This window comes from Xyrauchen texanus, chromosome 32 (genome assembly GCF_025860055.1).
Source record: "Xyrauchen texanus isolate HMW12.3.18 chromosome 32, RBS_HiC_50CHRs, whole genome shotgun sequence".
Taxonomy (NCBI): Eukaryota; Metazoa; Chordata; class Actinopteri; order Cypriniformes; family Catostomidae; genus Xyrauchen; species Xyrauchen texanus.
This window is the reverse complement of record NC_068307.1, coordinates 7,969,354-7,990,605: the sequence shown is the minus strand read 5'-3', so window position 1 is coordinate 7,990,605 and position 21,252 is coordinate 7,969,354. Positions and strand designations below refer to the sequence as shown.

Sequence of the window (21,252 nt, the reverse complement as noted above, 5' to 3'; positions counted from 1 at the left end):
CAATCTACAAATGTTAGATAAAAATAATTGTAAGTTGGAGCCCTACTGATTTGCCCATTACACTGATATTCGTCACATGTAAACACCTTTACCAATGTCCTTACGAACTTATCCAATGTGCACAAGTGTTGTGCCAAACTGCACATGCCTCTTCACGGTTTGAGGTCAAAATCAGAGAATTACTTTTATGAAACCATTATTCTGTAGTTATCGGTGTGATGTGCTTATAAACACACTCACTGACCTTATGTTGAAGAATGATTACTTGGGGTTTGGAGTGAGTATTTTTTTATTTGTGAAACATGTATATAATTGTATGTTAATGTCACTAGGTTTTTCACATCTGTTTAGAAGAGTATTGTCAACTCTGAGCTACAGTATGTTTAAGGCTTTGCTATAGATCACATTTCCTCTTCCTGTCCCAAAGATGAAAATAGCCTATTATCTCAGTTTTCCACTTTACATGGGGAAGAGTTTTAGACGCATTGTCCAGATATGTTTTCTATTATTCATGGAAAGGGCAAAAATTATAAATTATCCTAGAACATTTGTTAAGAAAGCATGTTCAGTGGGCTAGTCTTTTATTTTGTAATACATTTATATTACATGTTTAATGGTCTAGTTGGTAGCAACCAAACTCCCACTCCCCAAGGATCTTATTATGGAACATTACGGTAAGAACACCATCGTCATGACGGTTGCACAACCATGCATTGTCCCCCTATTTAAACAATCTCATTGCCTTTGAGTGATCAGTGGAAGGAATGCCGAAGTTGTTTCTAATACCAACCAAAGCGGCCTCCCATGACTAATCTCACGTTTTCTCAGTTTCTCTCTCTCAGTCTCATTTTAAAGCTTTTTCACACTTGTATATTTGCTGTCTTTTACAGGGGTGTGCATATATGTGTTTTGACTAGGGCTGGGCATGTTTCCAGATTTTTCAGATTCATTTGAATTTACGTTTTGACACAATTTTTTTTTTTATTGAAATCGAGATTTTGCATGAAAATATTGCAAACGCTATAATAGATAATAGATAGATAATATGTTGTAAATCTACCAAAGGCTGAATAAGAAGAGAAAAATAATTCATAGCGTTTGTCTTAATGCTGCTCCCGATCTGATCAGCTGCACGTGTGTGGCTTGTTAAAATAAACGTGACAGGTTAAGAACATGGAGACTGATATAAAAAACAGTGGTAACTGTACACAGTGTTTTTGTAGCTCAACTTCGTCCATTATTCAGGTATACACTGGATTAAGACTGACCTCAGTGTAATGTTGATGAACGGGACTCCTTTTCTTTTTACCCATAAAAAAGCGTTATATGACAGTTATGGGCGCTTCATTTCAAATCATGGAGAGGCTAAATATGGGAGAATCAAACATCCACCGCTCCTTTTGCCATGATGATTCATATAGATCACTAATTATTGCTTTGTTCTGTGACGTGTTTCAAGTGTACTGCATCTATAGCCAATTAGGCAAGCGATCATTTTGACTTGGTCATTTGTGAGTTGAGTTGTAATGATAAATTATTTCGCTAGAGGCGCGTATCTGTTAGGGATACCTTGTCTTGTTTCACCGTTGCCCTTTGTTTACCTTTTTTGTCCCTTTTGTTTTCCGTAATTTTCACTTTTGTCCTTTGTTTAGCTCCACAGTCTCCCTGTTAGCGTTCGTGTTCTCTGTCATTGTTTTCACCTGTCCTCATTAGTTTATCATTGGTTTCGGTGCGTGCGTGCATGCGTGCGTGCCTCAGTTCCTCAGTTCCTCAGCCTTGTGTTTATTTCCCCATTGAGGGTTTTCCTTTGTGTTTGTTTATAGACATTTAAACAATTAATAGACATTAATAGACATTTAGATCCTCTCTCCTCGTTTGCCTCCATTCGTAACAGAACGATAGACCGCCCTAATATGTTAATAAAGTAGTTAACAAAGTAGTTTGCATTTAGATCCTCTCTCCTCGTTTACCTCCATTCGTAACAGTATCCATCTGAAGGGGTTTATGAATATACACACAAATTGTTTGATATACAGTGAGTACTTTCTAGACAAACGTGATCAATTATAGATATTGATTTCTAGATAACTTTCTAGACAGACGTGGTTTAGATATAATGAATACCTACACTGGCTAAGAATTATTTTACAGTTTGCTTATTCTGTTATTTCTGAACATCTGGGTTTATTAGATTTTACACTGTGTTGACAACTTGTGCATTTGTAAATTTTTATTTGTTTCCTATAATGAAAATAACTCTGATTTCTCTATCCAGGTTGCCTCGCATTCTAATAAAGAACATACAATTTGAATCATGTTGGAGTACATTTAAATGTTGAAAAAATCAAATTGTGAATCGTCCATAAGTTTGATACAAATCGAGATTTTATTTTTATTGCCATATCCCCCAGCCATAGTTTTTACATGTTTATGTGGTTGATGCCAGATAAATGTCAAAGGGTAATACCAATATGTGTCTAGTTTCACACAAAGGCTTCAAGACAATGTATAAACTTACTGTCATTTTGGAGACATGTTTGAACAGGTTTACCATATCAACTTCGAGAGTTTTCGCAGTTTTTGTCAGTTTAAACTAAATACTAACTGTTAGGGGCAGTATTTTTGTTTGCCAAAGAATCTTCTCCAGCCTTCGTGTTCCTGAGTGAGTCAACTGATTTTGTGTACACACATTTATTATACATGCGTTTTGTTACTCAAGGTGGCGCTGTTGTTTCATTGATTGACTTGATTTACATTTGACATTGCTATTTGATGAAAAAACAAAATGGAAGTGTAACACCCAAACAGTATGATATGACTATTGTAATTTTGGTGTACTACTGAAATTATGTAAGTTTTGCATCTATTTAGGCTCAATAAGTGCCTGAGAAAATACTTATGTGTAGCTTATGTGTATCTCATCTGTAACTCAATATGTGTTTGACAGCCAGTTGCATCTCTTGAAATTTCCATGTGAGAGTAATAACTAGATAACCACACAAGATGTGTCCTGATCTGTTGCATTATCTCTTTTATTTATGAAAAATAAAACTATATATATATATATATCAAAATATATTTTATTCTATTATTTTCTAATTGTCTTAAAAATATTTCAAAAATTTTACACTAGCTGGGCATTTTGTAGATCCAATTCTGATAAATTTAAGTGCCGGATCTCTAAAGACCCGGCACTCAGCTAGACGGGCTCAGCCAGATGGGCTCATCTCGTTTCGTGCCGAAAGAAATGCAGCTCTGTGCGGTAAGACTCGCGGTGGTGGCTTGTGTGCTTACATCAATACAGAATGGTGCAAATAACCAAATAACTCTATGCTAGTCTCTTGTTACTGCTCATCGCTGGTGGAGCTTGTGACTGTTAGATGCAGACCTTTTTATTTACCACGGGAATTCACCACTGTTATTATAACCGGAGTTCACATTCCCCCAGCGCTAACGCTAAGGAAGCGCTCTGTGAAGTGTATGGGGCTATGAGTGAACTGCAGAACGCTCACCCTGACGGACTGTTTATTGTCGCCGGAGATTTAAACCATACGAATCTCAAGACAGTGCTCCCTAAATGCCATCAGTATGTGGACACGCTTGATCTTGGCGCGTACATCCCAGGCGCGTACCGGGCGGAGCCCCGACCCCACCTCGGCTACTCAGACCACATCTCTGTTATGCTAATTCCAGCATACAGACTACTCGTCAGATGCACAAAACCACTCCAGAAGCAGGTGAAAACCTGGCCAGCAGGAGCCATCTCTGCTCTTCAGGACTGTTTTGAGTGTACTGACTGGCACATGTTCAGGGAGGCTGCAACATATGGCGACTCTACCAACTTGGAGGAATACACAGCATCAGTGACCAGCTACATCAGCAAGTGCATTGAAGATGTCACATTCTCCAAGACCATCACCACACGCTCCAACCAGAAGCCTCTACGTAGAGTCAACCCACGGAAGGCTGCTGGACCAGAAAACATTCCTGGCAGAGTGCTCAGAGGATGTGCAGACCAGCTGGCAGATGTTCTTACCGACATCTTCAACATCGCCGTCGTTCCAACGTGCTTCAAGGCCACCACCATCGTCCCCATGCCAAAGAAGTCTTCAGTGTCCTGCCTCAACGACTACCGTCCCATCGCACTCACACCCATCATCATGAAGTGCTTCGAGAGGCTCGTCATGAGGCACATTAAGACCCAGCTGGCCTCCTCACTAGACCCACTGCAGTTCGCGTATCGTCCAAACTGTTCAACAGACGACGCCATCTCCACCGCCTTCCATCTGGCCCTCACCCACCTAGATAAAAAGGACTCATACTTTCGAATGCTGTTCATAGACTTTAGCTCAGCATTCAACACAATAATTCCTCAGCACCTGATTGGAAAGCTGAACCTGCTGGGCCTGGACACCTCCCTCTGCAACTGGATCCTGGACTGACTCACGACTGTGCAGCCATGCACGGCTCGAACCACATCATTAAGTTCGCCGATGACACGACCGTGGTGAGTCTCCTCAGCAAGAACGACGAGTCAGCATACAGAGAGGAGGTGCAGCGGCTAACGGCCACAACCTGTCTCTGAATGTGGACAAAACAAAAGAGATGGTTGTTGAATTTAGGAGAGCACAGAGTGACCACTCTCCGCTGAACATCGATGACTCCTTCTGGAGATCGTCAAGAGCACCAAATTCCTTGGTGTTCACCTGGTGGAGAACCTCACCTGGTCCCTCAACACCAGGTCTATTACCAAGAAAGCCCAGTAGCGTCTCTACTTTCTTCGAAGGCTGAGGAAAGCCCATCCTCACTACATTCTATAGAGGGACTATTGAGAGCATCCTGAGCAACTGCATCACTGCCTGGTTTGGGACTTGCACCGTTTTGGACCGCAAAGCCCAGCAGAGGATAGTGAGGACAGCTGAGAAGATCATCGGGGTCTCTCTTCCCTCCATCAAAGACATTTATAAAAAAACACTGCATCAGCAAAGCAACCAGCATTGTGGATGACCCCACACGCCCCTCACACAAAGTCTTCACCCTAATGCCGTCTGGCAAGAGGTACCGAAGCATTCGGGCCCTCACGGCCAGACTGTGTAACAGCTTCTTCCCTCAAACCATCAGACTCCTCAATACTCAGAGACAGGGGTGAAAATTTCATCAAAATGTTTTGGGGGACAATAACCATAACAATTCTCAAGAGCAATTTTTGAAGGGGACACAAAGGGGTTTTTTGTTGTTGCCCCGTTTGCATTTGTATTATTTTATTTCTTAAACAATTATTTTAAGAATATATCATTATATTATTTACAATACACATATTTTAATGATATTTTAGGGGGGGACAACCCTCAGATAGGGGGGGTCCTGACCCCCGCGATTTCTGCATATGCTCAGAGACTGGACTGACACACACACATGTCCTGAGTTGCACTTTAATTATTGTCACTTTATACCTGGCTGCTACCTCAATAACTGCTATGTGCATAGAACACTATCTCATTGTATGTTATGTTTACATTTGGCATTTTTAGAAACTGTCATCTTTTTGCACTACTGTGTACTGTACTGTGTACTGTCAGCGCTGCACTGTCTCTCACTGTGCCTATTGTCCTGTTACTTTTTTTTAATTTATTGTACTGTCCCATACTTTTTGCACACGTTTGCACGTGCACTTTATATAGGTATGTTATTTAGTCTGTGTAGTCTCATGTGGTTCTGTGTTTGTCCTATGTTGTTTTATGTAGCACCATGGTCCTGGAGGAACATTGTCTCGTTTCACTGTGTACTGTACAAACTGTATATGGTTGAATGACAATAAAAACTTGACTTGAATATGTTAGAGTGTTTGGTGGAATCCCAGTGCATTTAAGGGTTAAAGGTGTAAATGCAAATTAAATGTTGTAGTTGTTTAATCAGTACTTTCTGACTTTTTTGAGGAATGGTCACTGCCATTAACAGACTCTTTACAAAATTATTGAATACTGCTCATCAAGCAGTCTTTTATAGATTATAACACAAAACAAAAATCTTTATCATTTTGAAAATACATTAAATGAATGTTTCACAAGATATTTCTAAGCAATTTCCTTATAATTAGCTGGTATTAGTACTTTAAACTGCCCTTTAAACTATTTTATAACTATTAGTATTCCTCATAACAGGAAATTGAGCTTGTTGCTTGCTCACATGGCCATAACTCTCAACATGTTGCACCTGTAGTCCTTACATAAACATTTCTCCTAAATGTTCAGTGTAGTGTTTTAAACCATTATCAACATTGCAGAGTGTTTCATACTGAGCAATTCACTTTGTTTTTAGGGTGAGTAAATGTATAGGAAGGAATATGTAGTTAATCATGCCAGACCCAGATGACTGCTAAATTTCAATGGAAAAATCCATCAGTTGTTTACAGTCTGTTTTTGTGGGTAACACTCATAAAGTAGTGTCTCTCTGTCACCACCCTGAGAAAACCAACACAATTTAAACACTCAACACACGGTGATTCAAGAGTCAAGTCTCTCTATCAGGGTGACAGACTTTAAAAATTGTTGACTGTTGTGTTGTCACATCTGTCATTCTTTACAATGCCCTTGGGGCTCTGGCAGATGGCTGTCTTCCAGTCTTTCGAGATGCTATATCTGTCTAGCATTTTAAATGGTTTTTTATGTTAAAATATGTGAGAAATTATGGGAAGAGAAGAAGTCTAATGAAACAAAATACCTCAATGAATGGAAGAGGAAATGCTGTCCACGCAGTTAAAATTTCCCGTTGTTCTTGTATTGTTTCAGAGTGGAATGGGGGAATATCATGGTACGCTAATGGTTGAATTAATTGAATATAGTACCCCCCCCCCCCCACATTGCTTTTTTCTGACTTTTTATTTGGTGGGTCTTTGTTTTGTTTTTGTTTTAGAAAATGGATAAGGTGTAATAGAAAGTGTGACTAGGTGAAAGATTAATTTGAGAAGTGACTCATTAGAAATCCCCTGCAGGAGGTCACCTGAGCTTCTCAGTTTACTTTCTTTTTTATCAGAGAAGTTTTAGGGTTTTTTCTGCACGCTTGTGGTGGTATCTGATTGGACACATAAAAGCTAAGGCAAATCATATCCCTTTTAAATGTTTTCTAGTACAGGACAGAGAAGTTCACCTCCTAACATAACGGTATGGGTTTACTAGTTTGTATTTAATTCTCTGCTTCAATAATTTATTTTTAACACGTTAGGTGATTTTTTTGTTTTCTGCATTTCTTTCAAAAATTATGACAGGAAATTATTATAATGACACATTCTTTAATATTACATTTGAATGAGTGTGGATGAATTTTAAGCCAAGTAAAGGGTTGTGAAATGCTTTGTGAGAATACTGCGAGTAGCTGTTAGGTGTTAACAAATCAAATCTTTTAGTTTATCCACTGTATGAACAGATGATTTAGACTTCTATAGAAGCTTTCGAAGTTGTTGATTTTACAATTATCTGCAGATCTGTGTAGTGACAATAATGTGTTGTAGGTTAACTGTCGACCAAGAACAATTCGAGGAACTGCAATTATTTTCACCACAAAATGTTTTAAAATTCATACATTGTAGTGTTTTAAAATCTATTTCAGTTGAACAATCATGGGTTTGTTTTCCTGAAAATGGCATTGTAGAAGTTTAAATACACATTTTATATCCCTCAGGTGCATAGTTTTCCTAAATTACAGAAAATGTTTGGAATGAATTTGGACAGACTGTCTGATAAACGCTTCCATAAAAATTGCTATTTTGGACTTCAAGTCACTATAAAAATGATTGGTTTTGTCTTCTTAGTTTAACTTAGTTACATTTTTAACAAGGTGTGTACCTCTTCCTTGTCTTACATGTTTTCATTATTTGTATATTTTTGCTGTTTTATTTATTTTGATAAACAGCACATGTCCTTGTCTTGTCTTGCTTGTCTTTAGGGCAAAAACTTAAAATGTGTATTTATCTTACTTTTTTTTTGCAACAGGGAAGAGCAGAGAGACACATCTCAGCAGTGGCAGCCCCCTCCTGTATCTAAAGCAGCCATGTTAGTAAAGGTCAGCAGCATTGGCAGAAGCCAGACAAGAGGAACTAGTGGAGAAGCTTCCCTTCATCCCTCACAGCAAAACCCACAGAGCAAAGCCAATGGCCAAAGTTCTTGCACACTCAATCCTGGCAGTGTCAAATCGGTTTCAGGCTACATGCTGTCACCACAGGCTTACAAAACCACACCGGTTGGAAAAATATCACCAGACACAAGGCAGGCCCACCACTTGAGGAAGGCAAGCAATGGCAGCTTTTGCCTGGTGACCTGTGGGGACTCATATCCAGCATCTCTTCGGTTACAGTCCAACACACCTAGGCCAGTATCTCCCCAGTATGGAGCAACTGCATGCCCCTATGATGATCCATCAACTGACCGTCCCATTTATGATGACCCTCCAGTAGATATGGAGGTAGAAGGGGCTTACCTACAGAATGGTCCATCCAGACACAATCACAGCCTACAGAAAATGACACTCCTCCAGTACCCAGCTCAATCTCATACTGGCTCCAGACACAAAAGGAACCCTTCTTCCTCTGACTACAGTCCTGCAGGCCTGGAGTGCATCAAGCACATGGTGAATGTTGACCCCAAACAGGGGCTCCTGTCAGCCTCACCAGTCCCTTCTCCTAGCCCCTCTCCAACCTCTGCGCCAAAGTCCCTGCTTCTCCAAATGAGTGGACCAACCAGCCTGGAAAAGAAGCAGTCGTTGAGGATTCTAGAAGCAAGTGTGCTCAGAGCTATGGAAGTGCACCACAGCAGGCAGGGCAGCCAAGGATCTCAGGACTATTCCACGCCACCACCTCCTGCTTTTAGTTACCAAGACTCAGGTTACTCAACCGATCCGTCTCCTAGCTTGCGGAGGAAAAGCAGGAGGAGGATGGGTGCCGGGGCTCATGGGCGACCTGGGTCTGTAGGTAGCACTGGGGAACTCACAGCCTTAAATGAGCGTCTGATGGAAGAGATGAGGGAGGTGGTTAGTCGCTCAAACACCATGCGAGAGACCAAAGCTAGTCTGGACTCTGAGATGTCGGATGGCTTTTCCACACAGCACACACTCAGTGTGGGACTGTGCTCATCCAGGGAGGATATTGCATCTTCGAGCAGGTCACTGACCAGGACAGGTAACCACCCCAGTGAGGCTTTCACACTGCTGGAGATTCCAGGACGGCAGAAACGGACATATGAAAAGGTGGACACGTTAGACAAGAGTGTTGCTTTGTCCTCTCCTGAGACAGCTGGACCCCCCTCACAGGTACTGCAAAGAAGTCTTTGGTAAACAATATGAGCAATTTAAAACAATTTAATGAGCTTTGTATTTATTGCTGCTCCATTGGATTAGCTTTTATATTTAATAGAGATTTGCAGTCTCATGAAATATGTGTATGGCCTTCTGGCACAGTATGTGTTCCACAGATCTTAAATTTCAGCATCATTAAATACCAGACATCGTATTTGTTTAATCTCCATGGGGGACTGCTGGGAGAGTGCTTTGTTTTGTTTGAGGTTTTACGTGTCTGCCTGATTTTTCTTCTGATTGGAACCAGATTATGGTGTATACCCAGCACCTTCTATTATGACATAATATTGACGTAAAATATCAAAAGGCTTGTAGTTATGTCAGTCTAAAATTTAAATCGGAATGAGGCAACAGGCAGTATAACAACATCCTTCTCTTAGGTGTTCTGTTACTTCCAGCCAATTCCCAGGCTGCACATGATTTTCATTAAGGGCAATGATTTCACTCAAAGGAACAGTAACTGCTGCTTTGTTGCTCTGGCTCATAGCAAAACTGTAATCTGTCCTCCCTCGGTGATAAACTCTATCTGCATTGATCAACAGCCAGACACACAGAGAACCATCTCAAATGCCTACAAGAATTCACTACTATTTTTTCGATCAGATTATTTTCTGGCTTTGAAACTTTCAGGAGCTGATTGTTGCATTTTTTATCTTTTCTAATTAGAAAGAGGGGATAATATCTACTTAAAAAACATAAATTTAAACTGCTTCTGTTGCACCCACCTCTCCCTTCCTGAAGTCCTTTGATGCAATCAAGCAGTGGTCTTCCAGGGTAGTAGGTGAAATGCCAGAAAGTAGCAGAGCTGCAAAACATGATGCCTATTGAGCAGGAAGGATAGCTACTGTGGTCCATATGGTACCATCTCTGACACAGACTGGGCAGTTGGTTTCTGGACAGGCGTGATCACTGTACCAACCAATTGTATGTCTATGGTGTAGCCGAAGGGGGCTTGGAACCTGCTGGGGATTGTTCCTTAAGCTGATGACATCATAGGTCACCTCATTCCCTGGTGTATGAGCCATTTCACTACACTTACAGTTTACAGCATTACTTCGCTAAAACCATTGATAACAGAAATGTGATAAATGTTTTTTTAAATGCTTGAATATTTTTCTGTTTTCCTATATATGATCTTTCCTATATATGGTTTCATAATTTCCTGAATTGTAACTGTCTTGAATGCCTTCTGTAAATGTTGTCATTTTGACCCAAAGTGTCCCAAATGCTTTCTATATGGTATAAATATAAATTTGGCACACACTTTGTGTCTGGTTTTTGAAGGAATACAGCTATTAGTACAGCGAGAGAGGCAGTGAATGCATTAGGGACCTTCTTACAGGACAAAAATCCTCTAGGGATGAAAATGAGGCCATTGCGCTTTATTTTTGCAAAATGTAAAGAGAAAGACTTACTGCAGGAAGGTAGAAAGACTTATTAGATTGGTCACTTGATAGGGATGTGAAAAACTAGTCAGTGGGTTTATTGAATGACTAGTCGACCAATATGTCATAAGGAAGTTCAATGTGCTGATCCTGCAAAACAGTATTTGTCCCCTGCAGAACAAAGCAGAGGGACAGACAGTCAAAGGCTGTCAGGCACATTTTGCATCTGTGGAGAAATTACTGCTTCATGAATTCTGTTGTTATTTGCTTTTTCACTTTGTTTACACTTTGTTTCTCCTCTAGACGGGAACGCTAGAACCTAAGATTCAGTTGGATAGCAAAAAAGGTATGGTGTATAGCCGAGCAGGCTCACTTGGGACTCATCGCCATGCTGTCAGCGATTCTAATCTTCAGGGAGGTGACAGTGGGGGTTACCAGCCTTCCTACGCCACTCTCCGTCAGCCCCCACCCCCAGACACCAGCATGGCAGACTGGGCCAGCAAACACCTGAACATGCACACTCAGGGTCTGTTCCGCCGGCGAGTCTCCATTGCCAACATGCTATCATGGAATCGCAGCTCTATCAAGAAGCCTATGTTGATGACCAACGACCGCACTGTGCGCAAAGAAGCTTGCGAGATGTTTAAACATGTCCAGGCGTACATGGGAGACCGACCCTCACGTCTGGACCGGCGCCATGCCGCTCTCCTCATTGTCACTAAGTGCTGGGGCATGCAGGGTCTTAGGGATGAGCTCTACGTCCAGCTTGTGAGGCAGACTACTGGCAACACCAGCCCACGCAGCCTGGCAGCAGGCTGGGAGCTCATGGCGGTGTGCCTTGCATTCTTCGCTCCTTCGCCCAAGTTCTGCTCCTACCTGGAAGGCTATATTCAGCGCCACACGGAGCCAACCAATGACAAAAAAAGTTAGTTTGATATTGGATTACTGGGTGTTTGCACTACCTGCCTCTCTCTCTCTCTCTCTCTCTCTCTCTCTCTGTACTGACTGAGCATATTAAAAAAAAGTCAGTTAAAAGAATATTTAAGCAGAACAATATTGACTGATTTAACAAATAACCCTTTATTGTGAGGGAACCAATGTTTTTAATAAAATATGTTCTATTTGAATAAATAACTCTTACGTAGGGCTGTCAATTGATTAAAATGTTCATTCTTTATGTGATGTGGTGAGTAATTAATTGAAATAATCACATATATCAATATTTACCAAATAAAGGCCCCTAAATAAAGATAGTTAAGTATATAATTATTAAATTGTAAATATAATATATAATAAATGTTATAAATCAGATAATTCAAATATATTACATCATATATGTTGTGGCTTTTGAAGTCAAATTGTGGTTTGTTTTATTTTCAAATCATTAAACATAACCCTATTATTGACCTACTATCAAATATGGTAATTTATTTTGTACGTACATGTCCGGGATTGATTAATTGTGTTTTTTTTAATGCAGTATTTTTCCATAATTAATCACACTAAATTAACCTGCTAAATTGACAGCCCTTTTTTTATCACTTAAAATACTATACAATATTTAATATTAAATCATTTAATAATATATATAATAAATCATAATTTGTTTCTTTGTTTTTGTCTCTGTTGCAGTAACCAAATTCATACTGGATCAGCAGGATATTAAGAAGAAGAACTCGAAGTCCAGGAAGAAGAGGAAGCAGAACACAGAAGAGGCGGATGGTAGTTTTCCTTTTTATAATGTTTTCTTTTATAACCCATATTTCCTTAAATGTGAATGGTATCCCCAGCTGAGACATTTTGGAGTAATAAAAAGTCACTTTGTTCAGTGGAAGATGTGTTTCATGCACATTATACAGAGACTTGTACTAACAAAACAACATATATTATGGATCTACCAGAGATTTACTCTACCACTGTGAATACACTGTTAGTTTTAAAGGAAAATCAGATATTGGTATGCAGGACCATGGGCAGAGGTATTGAGTGTGTATTTAAGTCAATAAACCCTGTGTTAATTAGCCCTTCTGGCAGTACATGTCACGTGTCACTTATCAGTAAATGACAGTGACTCCACCTTGTTTCTGTTACCACAATGCGCCAATCAGATTGCTGCCCACACATAGCCCTGGCTGTAACCACAATGAGGATCTCTTACATTTGGCCTGCAGGCATGGCATGCCACTGACACACATCAACTACTGCAAATCTAGCAGATACTGCTATAGCTGTAAGCAGAGGGGTGTGATTCACTGTAGGGGATTCTCTGGGCTAGGTCTGGTCTGAATATAAGGAAAGCTTTGTGGTGCTTTTGCTGAGAAGTTTATTGGGATGATAAATGGGAATCTTCTGATGATGCCGCAGGGTTTGACTCTTCTCTCTGACATAGGGAGTAACCAGAGAGATATGTGTGGTCTCATTTGTGGTTTTCCTTTCCTTTAAAACTATTGTTGTTTTCCTCTGACTTCCTTTCACTTAATTATTGCCTTTCATTTAAATGAGAGTACCAGCACTTGACGATCCAAAATATCAGAATTAAGTCTGTGTATGAGTGCAGCAGAATTATTGTATTTTCCCAGTAAATTAACTGTTGAGTATGAGGAACTTGGAAAAAAAATATTTTTTGAGAGATCAGGGGCTAATTTGTGATACAATATTTCTAATTGGGTGTAATTGCAGTCTGTTAGATTAACAAGAGGCTGTATCAACATGCATTTGTGTCACCTGTTTGCAGTAAATCCGAAGGGTGCCATGTTTGGGGCGCATTCCAGAAAATATGCTTTTTATCGCAGCATAGGTTTTTGCCATTAAGATTTACAGAGAAGGAATTGGAAATGCCCCCCTATGGATTTAACTTTAGAGTTATGAAGCTCTCCTGTTGTCAGTTTTCAGAGTGAAAGCAGAGGAATCCTGTGGAAAAGTAGTGTGATCTTCTCTACAACACTGAGGAAAGGGGGCTATAAATTAAATCGCTGAACGTACAATGAATTCCATTGAAGTGACTCCACAAGTCTGGAGGTTGTTTCAGAATCTGACTTGAATATAATTTATTCCAAGTACTAGAAAATTTTCAGCGATGTCCGCTTCATACACGTGTCCATGGCTCTTACATAACACAAAGACAGGACAGTGCATTCATGAAATGTGACCTAGTAGAAAACCCCTCTCCCTGTCTCTTTTCCTTTCCTTGTTCTAGTTCAAATGTTATGCTGATGAGTCACTATCAGCAGAATTTGCTGCTGCATTTCCTCCTCAAACTTTTTTCTTCATCGTCGATGCATTTTTACACTTCTTTAATTGCCAGACTGTATGTACACTGTGATCTCATTATCTCATGATCAGTGATGCCACTGAACTACCATGAAACCAAATACTCATGTTCCAGAAGACTAGAGAATTTTGGAATTGATTGATTGTTCTCAATGTATACGCAGTCATTCTTGAAGAACCAGTTTTAATGAATTGGTCATAAAACTGTCAGTGATTAGGCTGTGCATGCTCTGTGTCTGAGGATAGTAAGAGAGTGTCTGGCTTTTGTTGCATCCAGTAAAAATCACTCATGCCTCATCTCTTTGTTTTTAGCTCTTCCCATCAGCACATATGCTAAATACTGCTACCGAAAGCTCCAGAAAGTGTCAGTCACTGGTGGGAAAAAGGTGAGTTTTAGTAAGGCTGCATGGATAAGGTGTAAATCTCTTGCTTAGTATAAAGCTCATCTACTTTAGTTTTGAAATGATATGTAGGGAGAGCAATAAGATTGTAAGAGATTTGTCTGTTTCCTCTATAGGGTCTCCGTAAACCCACCCTAGAAGAGGTGGATCATAGTCGGCATGCCATCATGACCCCGTCTCTGTTCGGCAGCTCTCTAGAGGAAGTAATGGAGCGGCAGTGTGAGCTCTTCCCAGACAGGAAGTTGCCGTGGGTGCAAGTGCAGCTGTCTCAGTATGTGCTAGCTTTGAGTGGAGCACAAACTGAGGGGATATTCAGGTAAGACCAGCTAAGCGTCCTGCTAGTTGCATAGAACAGAGGAGACTATGTTGTACTATATTAAGCCTCTTAGGAGGTAAATTGTGGATGCAAAATGGGTTGTACATAACGAAATTTAATCTTATTGGTTTGTTTTTGTTTGTAGCACTTCAAAAACCTTTGAAGTTTACCAAAAAATTACAGTTTTCACATTATTTATACTAATGTGAAAACTATAGTTCAGAGAGTCAACTATAGTTCAGAGAGTCAAATCACTTTTGGGGGAGAACAGACCAAAACATAACTCTGTTTTTACTATAAGACATACCAGCTGGAGACTTATTGGCACTTCAGAAGACATGGATTAAACAACTTAAGTCTGGATTACCCTTATGTCCTTTTTGGAACTTAGAAGTGTTGGACCCACTGATATAATGTATATACAAATATACACATAAATACATACATCTATATATATCGAGAGAGAGAGAGAGAGAAATTAAATGCTGACACAACGGTAAACTGCCAGCAGAAGGTGAAGCCACCGGAAGTGTTTAAAAGGCTATATTGGTATTCGATACTGCCAAAGAGCCTCAATGACTGATAGCTGATTCCTCTGCCATTTCACCGTCTCCGACCTATGTATACAAATGTCACATTTCGCCCCAGTGACAAAAAGGAATTGACTTTTAATTTTCTTATTATGGATAATATTCGCTGCAAGGGAGAAGATAAGTAGACAAAGGCAAGAACCCGCAACACAGCACTTTACAAAGGATGATTGTAGCATAACCTCATCAAATAATTCATTAAGAACGTAGCTGTATGCAGATATCGGTAATGCATTTGCATATACACCTTCTTTGAATGTGGCCAGAATCCGTTCCTGACCACTTCCGAATGTGGTTTCAGTGATCCGATCACAATCTGTTCACAATGCGTCTCGATCACAGTCACCAAAAATGCATGTTGATGCAAGATAGAAATGGGACCATATTGACTCTCCATAGTCATAGATACAGTGCATTCAGAAAGTATTTAGACCCCCTTTTTCATATTTTGTTATGTTGCAGCCTTATGCTAAAATGCTTTAAATTATAATTTTCGCATCAATCTACTCTCAATACGGCATAATGACAAAGCAAAAACCTGATTTTTGATAACTTTGCAAATGTATTAAAAAGAAAAAACTGAAATATCACATTGACATAAGTATTCAGATCACTGATCTATATATATAACTGGATTGCTCATAGAATTCTAAAGTGCCAGCAGTAGGTGAAGCCAACGGAAGTGCTCTGGCGGCCATCTTACTATTCCCTACCGACAGAGGGCATCGACCGCCAACAGACGAAACTCTCAATATGACCATAAACGATCATAATCTTTCATAATTAACAGTTAAAATACAACATCAGAGTGTATAAATTACCCATTTTTTTATAGCAAAAGTATACAATAGTGACATCTGCAGATTGTTACAGGATCCAACGTTTCTCTGCCTTCATTGTTTTAACCTGTTGATGCTCATTGACCCCACCAGTGTGTTTGATTTTACTTTGCTTAAATTAGTTCACATTTACTATGTAGTGTGCTGTTCAAAATTCAAAACCCTTTTTTGACTAGTCTATATAGTAAATGTGAACTCAGTTAAGTGACATCATATTGTAAAGGGATCAATGGAAAGGAGGCGAGAACCGGCTTGACGATGTAAATCATATTTTAATAGTAAACTTAAAAGACAACATAAACACACACATGACGGACATGTCCGTTAACGATCTCTCTCTCCCGCACGGTCCCCTGCAGTCAGCCTTTAACCCTCACGGAGGCATAATTAGCCTAATACGGGATCGGATGCTTAGGATCACGTCCCGGCCCCGCCCTCCACCCTGCCACACATATATAATACATTTTATATATAATAAATGTTATATAAATATGAATTTACATTTACTTAATGGAATTATCCCAAGCATTTGCATTCATTTCTGGAACATGTACATACCAGCTTGTGAGCATTTAATTATTTCACCTCTTTCTGATTATGATTTAATAGATATGGGGATTATTTATTGACACATGCACACTCAAGGAAATCAAACATATTTGTTCAAGTACACACAAATATGGACTATTAAACTGAACAAAACAATAAAAATATGAAGATATTTGGGGACAAATCTGCTAATGGATTTAACAACAATCCCACAGCAAGGCAATTCAAGTCAGCTTTCAAAAGAATGGTAGTAAGACATGCCATCAGAGCTAGTGGCAACTATTCTCCACCGGATAACACAGTGACACTGGAGGCAACACATTCTGATATACTGGAATTTCAGGCAAAGTGTTGTTCAGCCTGAAACAGAAGACAAAGAGAAAAACATCACTGTAAGTCTTCCCAGCTTGTCCATGTCCAAAGAGGCTGTGGTGGGGTACATAGCAGGCTTTGTAGTTAAAACAACTATGAAGAAGATTCAGTGCACTACCTGTTTATCAGCACTCTTCCCAAGATGAACACACTGATCGACAGTCCAAAAAAAAAGAAAATAACCACAATGAATGTTCAACGTAAACAAAAGTGAATTATATAGTATTATAATTATATATTCAGAATAAACACTTTTAAGACTGCAAAACATATGTTTGAAAATGTCTAATGATATCTTACCTCAGTTTCTTAAACTTGTTTCTGTTGAGATAACGTGTGCCGCTGAAGGTAATGCTGCTGCAATAAACAGTAACATAACACGCTCACACTTAGAATAAGCAGGGGAAAATAATTTGAGTCCAAATAAATAACTAATTACATGTATAGGAAGATTGCATTGTGATGCTCTATATGCAGACTTAAAAAATTTTTTAACTGACTGGATGGGTAAAAATTACTCACCAAAACAGATGACTTTCCATTGAGACCCATAGGAATACAAAGATGGGGGTGCAGTAGCTTCACTGTTGTGACGTCATGAGCAATCCAGTTATATATATATAGATCAGTGATTCAGACCCTTAACTCAGTAATTAGTTGAAGCACCTTTGGCAGCGATTACAGTCTTAAGCTTTGCACACCTGGATTTGGGGATTTTCTGCTATTCTTCTCCGTTTGGGCTCTAGCTGGGCCACTCAAGGTCATTCACAGAGTTGTCCCTAAGCCACACTTGCATTATCTTGGCTGTGTGCTTAGGGTCATTGTCCTGTTGGAAGATGAACCTTCTGCCCAGTCTGAGCTCCTGAGTACTCTGGACAAGGTTTTCATTAAGGATATCTCTGTATATTGCTGTGTTCAGCTTTCCTTCAACCCTGACCAGTCCCCCAGTCTCTGCCGCTGAAAAACACCCCTAATTCATGATGCTACCAGCACCATGCTTCACCGTTGGGATAGTATTGTATCATACAGGTGATGAGAGGTGCCTGGTTTCCTCCAGACATGGCTCTTGGAATTGAGTCCAAACAAAAACCTCTAACTATGCATTTTTTCAATATAAATGTATAGTTTAAGAAACACTTTATTATTAACTAGTATACTGGATAATGGCTCTTGGAATTGAGTCCAAACAAAAACCTCTAACTATGCATTTTTTCAATATAAATGTATAGTTTATTAAGAAACACTTTATTATTAACTAGTATACTGGATAATGTAGCAGCAAAATTAACAGTAATTCAAGTTTTCAGTAGAAAAGATCCAGTGTTTTATGTTTGCCTTTTTTTCTTTTCTTTTTTTTTAAAAATGTTTCAACTTGCATCTGGACTTTAAAGGATTCAGATCTCTCTTCTTTTTTTTTTTTTTTGTAAGACATGAGTCCACTTTTCATTAACACAGTTATTTTTTGGAACCCATTCAACTTAAATATTGTTATACATTTTAAACAAATACTAATGATAATAATAAATTGTTATTAATATTATTATTGACTTTTAATTTTAAATATAACAGAAATATATTTAAATTGTGCACTTTTTAAACCCTCACGCTTTTATTTTGACATTCTAAACTCTCCAGAAAGTCCTGTATGTGTCTGTTTGTATGCAAGTTTACAGTAGTTTAATTTGCTTCTTATTCAGATTCAGGTAAAATGCACCTCCGGTGCCATTCTAAATGCATAATTGAACTGAACTATGGAGCATCTACATCTGAGATGCTGTTCTTGAGTAGCGCTCAAATATTGCACACCGATGTGAAGGCTGTTAATTTGTGCTAACAGAGCAGCACCTTTCACTAACATGCTGGTGCTGCGCATACTATATATTTACTTATTTAACACAGCCTTTTGTGATTCACAGGGCTATCGCACGTCTTTAATTGGCTTTGAATAAAATGCGATAAGAGTCATATGAACTGCTTTAATGGTGTTTTTATGCTTCTTTTAAGTAATTTTGAAGCTTGACAGTAATGAACATGACTAACACACAGTATCGGATTTGGATTGGGTTCGTCGGACCAATACCCAATCCATCTAAAAGCTTCAGTATCAGAGTCGATACTGATCCAGGTATCAGATTGGTGCATCCCTAGTAATTTTGTCCTTGTTACACATTTTCTTTCATCAGTGTAACCTGACAGCTTCCACAGCACAGGGGTTGAATCCTTATGCAAGCAATATATCACCCCCAAACATAAAACCAATGTCAAGTAACAATAATTGATTTTGTGTTTCAGTGTTTTAAAATAAAATATCAAACAGAATGAAATTTAATTTCACCATTTATAATTGGTCAGGGGTCTGAATACTTTTGCAAGGCACTGTATATATTTCATAGGCTTAACATTGTGCCTTGTGATTTCTATAAAATTATTTATAGAATGCCAATAATTAAAAAAGACTTGTAAAAAGTTATGGAAATTCTGAAAGAGACTATAAGATCTTGTGGGATGTCCTGTCTTGCTGTAAGTTGTAGTCCAGTTGCAGTCCCAGTACATGCATACCTATAATGTGCTGACTCCCTCTGGTGGTCTGTGAGTGTAATGAAACCATCTCCTCATTTAGGGTCCCTGGTGACATTGATGAAGTTAATGCACTGAAGCTACAGGTGGATCAGTGGAGAATCCCTGAAAATTTGTCAGATCCCAATGTTCCTGGTGAGTAACTATTTATTTTATGTCTGCTTGGGCATTTACAGTTGAAGTCAGAAGTTTACATACACTTAGGCTGAGTCATTAAAACCACTCCACAGATATAATATTAGCAAACTATAGTTTTGGCAAGTCGTTTAGGACATCTACTTTGTGCATGACACAAGTCATTTTTCCAACAATTGTTTGCAGACAGATTATTTTACTTTTAATTGACTATATCACAATTCCAGTGTGTCAGAAGTTTACATACACTAAGTTACCTGTGCCTTTAAGTAGCTTGGAAAATTTCAGAAAATGAATCTTACTTTTTGGAGAAATATCCTCATTATGGCCAAAAATGTAACTTTTTGGCCATAATGACCATCGTTATGTTTGGAGGAAAAAGGGGGAGGCTTGCATGCCGAAGAACACCATCCCAACCGGGAAGCATGTGGGTGGCATCGTCATGTTGTGGGGGTGATTTGCTGCAGGAGAGACTGGTGCACTTCACAAATTAGATGGCATCATGAGGACAGAAAATGATATGATATATTGAAGCAACATATCAAGACATCAGCCAGGAAGACATCGCAAATGGTTCTTCCAAATGGACAATGACCCCAAGCATACCTCCAAAGTTGTGGCAAAATGACTTAAGGACAACAAAGTCAAGGTATTGGAGTGGCCATCACAAAGCCCTGACCTCAATCCGATAGAAAATTTGTGGGAAGAATTTAAAAAAGTGTGTGCGAGCAAGGAGGCCTACAAACCTGACTCAGTTACACCAGTTCTGTCTCGAGGAATGGGCCAAAATTCCAGCAACTTATAGTGAGAAGCTTGTGGAAGACTAACCAAAACATTTGACCCAAATTAAACAATTTAAAGGCAATGCTACTAAATACTAACAAAGTGTATGTAAACTTGTGACCTACTGGGAATTTGATGAAAGAAAGAAAAGCTGAAATAAATCATTCTCTTTGCTATTATTCTGGCATTTCACATTCTTAAAATAAAGTAGTGATCCTAACTGACCTAAGACAGGGAATGTTTTCTACAATTAAATGACAGGAATTGTTAAAATCTGACTTTAAATGTATTTGGGTAAGATGTATGTAAACTTCTGACTTCAAATGTATATTCCATAACCAAAGCAAATATTGACTGTTACTCAAATATAATGCCAAAAACATCAGTTGTAATGTCTGTACTAATGTTTCCCACAGCCTCTCTGATAAAACTTTGGTACCGTGAGCTGGAGGAGCCTCTTATCCCAATGAGTTTCTACAAGCAGTGTGTCAGCAAATGCAGTGACCCTGTGGCCGCAATCAGTGTAGTGCAGTCTTTGCCTGAGCTCAACCGACTGGTGCTGTGCTACTTAATCCACTTCCTACAGGTAGTCAAAATAACATGAATCTGCTTTGAAATGCAAAATGTCCTGTGCCTCACTTGCACTTTTTTATAGTGTGCTAGCAAACTTTAAAACGTCTTTACCCTTTA

General features: G+C 39.2%; 1 protein-coding gene across 1 annotated transcript in view; it reads left to right on the top strand.

The window, feature by feature from the left end:
- Window positions 1–21,252, top strand: part of LOC127626323 (rho GTPase-activating protein 39-like) — a 48,800-nt gene that overhangs the window by 26,052 nt on the left and 1,496 nt on the right. The window contains exons 3-9 of the mRNA XM_052102041.1: window positions 7,989–9,300; window positions 11,034–11,655; window positions 12,363–12,452; window positions 14,313–14,386; window positions 14,518–14,717; window positions 19,688–19,779; window positions 20,979–21,148. Coding sequence (XP_051958001.1) covers window positions 7,989–9,300; window positions 11,034–11,655; window positions 12,363–12,452; window positions 14,313–14,386; window positions 14,518–14,717; window positions 19,688–19,779; window positions 20,979–21,148 — 2,560 coding nt within the window. The remainder of the gene's footprint in view (window positions 1–7,988; window positions 9,301–11,033; window positions 11,656–12,362; window positions 12,453–14,312; window positions 14,387–14,517; window positions 14,718–19,687; window positions 19,780–20,978; window positions 21,149–21,252) is intronic.